The sequence below is a fragment of the Homarus americanus genome, unplaced genomic scaffold (assembly GCF_018991925.1).
Source record: "Homarus americanus isolate GMGI-L3 unplaced genomic scaffold, GMGI_Hamer_2.0 scaffold51859, whole genome shotgun sequence".
Taxonomy (NCBI): Eukaryota; Metazoa; Arthropoda; class Malacostraca; order Decapoda; family Nephropidae; genus Homarus; species Homarus americanus.
This window is the reverse complement of record NW_024711292.1, coordinates 16711834-16719174: the sequence shown is the minus strand read 5'-3', so window position 1 is coordinate 16719174 and position 7341 is coordinate 16711834. Positions and strand designations below refer to the sequence as shown.

At 41.4% G+C, this 7341-nt stretch overlaps 1 protein-coding gene across 1 annotated transcript; it reads right to left on the bottom strand.

The window, feature by feature from the left end:
* Nucleotides 1-594: 594 nt before the first annotated feature.
* On the bottom strand, nt 595-1197 carry LOC121856764 (protein FAM200A-like). The gene has a single exon (XM_042352487.1). It carries the CDS (start codon nt 1195-1197, stop codon nt 595-597), a length of 603 nt encoding a protein of 200 aa, XP_042208421.1.
* Nucleotides 1198-7341: the final 6144 nt, after the last annotated feature.

Genomic DNA, 7341 nt, shown 5'->3' with positions numbered 1-7341 from the left:
TATTATAGATTCTACAATACGTCAAAAATGCATTCAGTTAAATCCCCTTATAATTCTCCTACTGCCTACATGCCTACCTGATTTAAAGCAAGCAATGACGGTCGATCATGCAATGTTTTTAAAACATGAAAAATTAAAGATATTGTATTTGAACAGAAAACACCTTGCATGAACAATATGTTTATAGCTGTGCAACATTCCTAAGGCACATACTAGAAGAAAATATTTTAGTTTAACAGAAAACACCTGTGCTTCAGTGACTACCTTGAGCTTGATGAGACTGTACTAATTTACTAATATCTGGTTCAGTGTTTGACAGAGAGAGCCTTAAGTCACCCCTCTCACTAATTTGAAGTATATTTTTTTGCTTTGTTTGTAACTGTACCACAGCACTAAAACCTTTCTCAACTAAATATGATGTAGGAAATGCTAAGACTAACAGTTTTACCCCCTGCCAGAGATGAGGGTACGAAATTTGCTCTTTGAACCAGAATTGGTCGTAACAACATTGTTTGAATCGTACTTGCGCGACATAGTCATGCTGTAGGTCTATTAACTATTCATGCAAGCTTTGCTGAATATCTTGCACATTTGTCAAAAACGGCTTAATAACCCAGTCAGTTCACTGAGTTGACTGAGGACTAAAAATTTTGTCAGCATATCTTCCTTAAGAGCTTCAAGATGAGAGCAATAGGTTTCCACATCATTATCACACAGTTTGTCTTCAACCTCCATCATTGCCTGGTAGAGTTCATGGCGCCCAAGGTTATTCTTAAACAAAGTTAACATACTGATGAAACCCATGATAATTCCTTTTGCTTTTATGATATTCATTTTCTTTCCTTGTAATTTAATGTTGATCTCACTTAAATTGTCAAAAATGTCTGAGAGATATGCCACATCAGTTCTCCTTGTTTCTACCTCACTACATAATTTTTGGTCACCTAACGTCCTTATGCAGGAGTAGACGTTCAAACTCTTCTTCACTGGTATGGCAAAGCTGCCGAACAAGCAGTCATTCATTGAGTGAGCCTTGATTTTATTCACAGCATTGGTGACAACTTGTAAAGATTTATGTAGTCTATCACTGAGATGTTTGGCAACCAAATGCTGCCGATGAACAACACAATGAATAGCAAAGATGTCCGGCGCTTCATTCTTTAAATGTGCGATGAAACCACGTTGACGACCAATCATAGCTGGTGCACCATTTTTTTTTTATTAGGATTAGCCCACCCGGGCACAGGTCACTGACCCACATCAGGGCCTGGGGGCCGAAAGCGTAATAATAATAATAATAATAATAATAATAATAATAATAATAATAATAATAATAATAATAATAATAATAATAATAATAATAATAATAATAATAATGATAATAATAATAATACCCTTTATCCGAAATTCCAAAAACCGAAAAGCTCTGAAAACCGAAAGTTTTTTTGTGGAGCAATTTTTTTTTTTTTTTTAGCCCACCCGGGGGTCACTGACCCACATCGGGGCCTGAAAATGTAATAGTAATAATAATTATAATAATAATAATGATAATACAGTAATAATAATAATTATTCATAGTAAATAAAATTTTTAATAAAAAATACACAAAAATAAAATAAGAATGATAACAATAATAATAATAATAATAATAATATAATAATAATAATCTGTAATAATGATAATAATAATAATAATAATAAAGAAATACAAGAATGAAAAAAAGATCGAAAGTGAGAAACACGACCTAGACCTATGAATTATTATTATTATTATTATTATTATTATAATATTTTAGCCCCCAGACCCCAATGTGGGTCAGTGACCTGTGCCCGGGTGGGGTGATCCCTGCTGCTGCTAAAAAAAAAAAAAATAACCATTCTGAAAACCGAAAAATTCCAAAAACCGAAATGCATCTGGTCCCAAGGATTTCGGATAAGGGATTGTCAACCTGTAATAATAATAATAATAATAATAATAATAATAATAATAATAATAATAATAATAATAATAATAAACATTTTTCAGAGGACTTTTTTTTTCAACAAAAAACGTTCAACCACTTCAAATATTGACAGGCCTCTGGTGTCTGTTGTCAGAGGTTTGGCAAATAATAACTCTTGTCACTACTTCACTGATGTTTACATGACGTAGATAAGCTAGTAGCATGATTCATTATCACATAGTTGACTCATCCATGTGTAACGCAAATTCAGTGGTCTGCAATTCGTTGCACAGCTTACTTTCAATATCACTTGCCACCTCATCAATTCGTCTTGAGACTGAATTGTTACTCAGTGGAATTGATGAGGTTTCTTCTTTTACACCAGAACCCAACATAGTGTTGACAACTTCTTTCACAGCTGGTAGAATCAAGGCCTCGCCTTTTGTATGCGGCTTTCCACATTTAGCAATTAATGAAGAAATCTCATAGGAAACAAGAAGTCCTTTACCTATTTGGCTAGAATGTCTTTTAAATAGTCCACTAACAGTAACTCGCTTTTCATATTTTACTTTCAAATCTCGAAAGTATGATATGTCTTTGCCCACCTTATATGCGTGCTTTTTTTCAATGTTTTCTCAATCTTGAAGGCTTCATAGCTTCATTGGACAATGTTTGTTCACAGATTAGGCACATAAGTAACTGTTCATTCGTAGTAAATGGGATAATTTCAAATTATAAGTTCTCCTGTGAATATTGCCGGCACTTTCTCTTCTTGTCCATGTTGATCAGTGACTATCATTGAAACAACAAGCAATCTAACTGATTAAGTAGGTGATGTGTACGAGAAATGCACCACTCGCTTGGGATCTCACAACTGAAGACAGTAGATCAGCATTATTTCTGTGTGGTGTCACCTAGTATGAGATATATTACTGCTTGTTTAACCTCAGAAGACACAGCCAATCACCATGTCTCTTTGAGATACAAATTGCCTGTGTCGGTGCCAGCACACCCCGTGACTCAATCCAGGTTAGAGCACGATTAGTCACGGTGTTAGTCTAGTGTTGTAGTAGATTATAGGACTGTAGGTCAATAGATGCAAAGGTGATAAACATATCAGCTTTGTGGAAACATATATTTTTTTTCTGTTTGAACGTTTTTAAATTTAGTTTCAAAAATTTCTGAGTGCCCAATAGCATGGTAGTAAGTTCTGGCTGTGAGGTACTAGGGCAGTGGGGGGTAATGAGGGTTGCCAGCGGGTGAGACGGGCAGCTAGCACACTTGACCAGTTCAAATTACAAGTCATGGCACTGATGACATAAGCGACACCCACTACCAGACAGTCACAGTGCTCCAATAATTATCGCCGACATATACTCAGGAGGTTCACAGGTGGATGATACAGTGATCACCTCACTCTTTATGCACTCACAAGTAATAATTCCTTGGATTCGGGCTGGTTGTCACATCTATGAACTTGATTTTTTATGAAAAACACGGAACTCACCCACACACACCCACCACCACCAGTACTACTACTACTACTACTAATAATAACAATAATAATAAAAATAATAATAAAAATAATGATAATAGTAATAATATTGTGACTACTACTTCTACTACTTCTACTACTACTGTTGTGGCCTCCATCCTCCCCTAATAGCCACACCTTCGCCGCCATTTTATTATCTTAAAATTAAATATCTTAATACATCAGTAGCTATCCTAGCTGTGTTGAGTTAGTTGAGCCATAGATCTATGCGGCATTCAGTGACTGTTGCCTCATAGTCAATATCTGCAACTGTTGTAGGCTTTGGAGCCGATGCTCTCGTTCTCCTGAGGCAGAGCAAAGCCGACCTAAGGAGGGAGAAGGACAGTCGACACCTCATCCAGGCTGTAACATATCTTCTGGGCTGCTACTTCTGTTCGGATAGCACCTCCGCGAGTCTGGCGTAGAAGCATCTTGCATCCCGCCAGAGGCTGCCCTTATCTTGTCGTTCTCGTTCCTCATGTGTGCAGCATCGAGAGCTCAGTTACGGTGACATGCGGCTATGGAATAAAAAATCCTGATGTCGAAGAAGGCTCGCTGTTCCCGCGTCCAGAATCCTCGAGCACTGACGTCAACACAGGCATCGTTGGATGTGTTTGAAGTGCTATGTTGGAAATTCTCACCGTCCAATGGAAGGAGGGTCGGTTCTACCCTGACATCACGGCAGATTTCCTTCAACATATTTGCTGTGAGATCCCTTACTGTGTCATGCCTCATACATACGAAGCCCCCTTTCTTGCACACCATGGCGTGATCGACGTCATAGGAAGAGCCACAAACGCATTGGGAGGGCAAACCTTCTACTGGCCTACCACACCTTAGAGCATTGGCATCTGTAAATTCTCGTTTATTGAGACTGAAACCATTTGATCTTATCGGTAACGTAGTTAACCAGTTCGAGCCGCCCACCTCCTGGGCTATAGCTACGTTTTTTTTAATTCTCTGGTACTTGTAGCAACAGTTGCTGCAACTTAACACTTTGGCCGTGCTGTCGTTCTGTTGTAATGGACCTTCGAATCTTGTTTACTTCACTGGTATCCACCTCCCCTGTTGCGTTCTGAACTATTATGTGGTCAGTGAGGGCTGCCGTGAGCTTAACTGAGTTTTGACGTTCGATGGCAGCAATCTCCTCTGGATAGGTCAATCCCATTCCTCCCAGTCTCGGTGGTAGTGCAAGGAGTGAGCTTTCTGCTGGGGTAAAGAGAAGGTGTTTCACTAATTTGGGAATGAAATTGACGCTGATAGCTTCTTCCAGAGGGTGGAGGAGGGGTCCGATATGAGGGATAGTGCGCATCAGGTAGTTCCAGCGATGCTTGATTCCATGGATGAATGCCGCAAAAGCCGCATGTGGCTCTGTGTTAGCAATCTCAGACAGAGCTTGGATTTCCCAAACCCACTCATTCACCTTTCCCGTTATGTACTCGGTCTTGAAGTCCGTCGTGCCAATTACTGCGCCTAGGTGTCTTTGGCCATCCTTTGTTATTTTGACCTCGCTTCCACCGAACACCTTCATTGCCCGTTCATAATGTTCTGACTTCACAATGTGGAAGGACTTGCTGGCGTTTGGGTGGTACCCTATTTGTGGACCTCGTGATGTTACCAGGTCCCACCACTTTTTGATGTCCTCCACTTTTCCTGCTCCTGTAAGGTCATCGACGTACGCCACTTGCTTAACCTCAGTTTCAAATTTTATTGTGTGTTGGAGCACGGATAGGCCTATTGCGTACATTGCCATTGCAACAGGGTCCCCCTGCGTTGTTCCCTTGGTTGACTGTATGATGGTATCACCTCTTAGAGCCTTGTTGTTTACTATATAGAGGTCTGATGGATTCCTATAGGAGTTTTCAACATACATTGCAAAGCTTGGACACTTTATCTTGATGTTGCGCAGTCCGGCCTTGCGGTTAAGTATGTTGAATGCGTTTGAAGCGTCCACCAAGAGAACGGCCTCACAATCACGCTGCTCAAATATCGTTCTCATGGCGTGAATGGCAGCTTCCCCTCCAGCCTGGTGGCCAGCACAAACTTGCAGGTTCCCTGCTGCTGCCCTGACCTCATCCTTTACCACCTACATTATGCATTTTCCGATGATCTGCCTCAGCACTTCCCCCACCCCTATAGGCCTACATCCTGGATTCTTATCCAGGGGAATGAGGCGGCAGGCTGTCAAAGCATGGAGGTGTTGGCAGCACGAGGTTCCCAGCTTTCTTGCAAGGACGGCAATGGCAGTGCAGAGATCACTTGCTACGGGGCTAAACTTGTTAGTGCTGAGGATGACTCTCCAACCGTTTGCATCCAGACCTGAAGGGCCGGTACCTCCCAGAGTTTTCAGTGCCTTTTTCCACACCATCCCTCTTGTTATTTTCTCGAACAGAACAGCATTTGGTGGGATATAGTCACCCTGGAACCTGATGCCTTCGTCTTCACTTGCAGGAGGATTTTTTTCTTTCAGTTGTTTCAATGTCTCTCTGTTTATTGGCAGAACCCCACCGGAGGATTCCTCTGTGGGAGATCTTAAAGCCAAAGACACTTTTTCCACACGCATTTTGTCTCCAAACTTTCTTGTAACGTCATCTGTGTTTTGCTTTCCGTCTCAAAATAATTCACATCGCAAAAACAAACCCATAACCTATTATTGTCAACAACCAACAAATACCATATGCTGCCAACGGAAAAACATTAGGACTCAAGATATCCAGAAGCGGAATAATCCCCCACATCAACGAAAGAATAGCTATGGCAAAATCATAACTTACAAAGCTCAGAAGATTCCGCCAATTAAACACCAACACGCAATTGCACCTATACAAAGCACTGATCAGACCACACTTAGAATACCCTCCGATACCTCTGAACACAATCGCAAGAACAAATCAACTTAAATTTCAAGCAGTGCAAAATATAGCCCTCAGAAGAGCGGCAAAATACCAACCACCATACACACAAACAGCACAAGACATACACACAGAACACGGCATAGACCCACTCAACACCAGAATACACACCCAAGCAAATGCAATATGGGAAAAATCCAGCAAGAACAGGATCCCATACTAAACAAACTAATCGAGGAAAACAACAACACATCGCACAGATGGTGGCCTAGAAGCAGGAAAAATGATAACGAAGAACCAGAGCCTCTATATACACACTGACTAAGAACCAAAAGATGGGCACAACTCTCCAGTCACACAAGGACCTGGAGGGACCCCACAAATAAACAAAAACCTAAATAGTTCACAAACACCCAACAATAAAAAACTAAAAACGAAAAAGATGGGGATCATCCCTCCAGTGCCACAAGGACCTGGAGGGACCAATATGCCCCAAGGAAACATCAAATAGAACAACTTAGCTTAGCTTGGCTGAGACCGGCCTTCCCTAACCCCATGAACCACTAAGGCAGCACTGTTGACGGAAGACAAAAAAAACCCGTCTCCGCAAGGTGGATAGCCCACCTGCTGTTAACCTCCTCCTCTATTTCCCACTTCTGAACTTTACCTTGTACTGTACCCTTCTTGCACTCTCAGAGCTAGTGCTCTCTTCTCTCTGTATAACCAACCAACCAGACGTCCTTACCTCTTCTCTCCCTTCCCATGGCAAGCCATTGCCATTTTATCTCCATTATCATCATCATCATCAGATGTCCTTCATAACGCGTCCTCTCCCGTTGTCCCCAGGTACAGGGGAAGGCTTAATTGAACACCCACCGGTCGCTCGGAGCCGGTGGATATTCAGCAATGATCAAAATATGAGCGATGGCGCTGATTCGGCATGATTTATCTGCTCACTCTACCTCGTGGAGCTAGACCCCAGACTCGCCATGTGTCTGGCTTCCACCAATCAC

Coding starts and splice junctions, on each gene's coding strand:
- LOC121856764 (XM_042352487.1), bottom strand. CDS start 1,197: ATGATTGGTCGTCAACGTGGTTTCATCGCACATTTAAAGAATGAAGCG.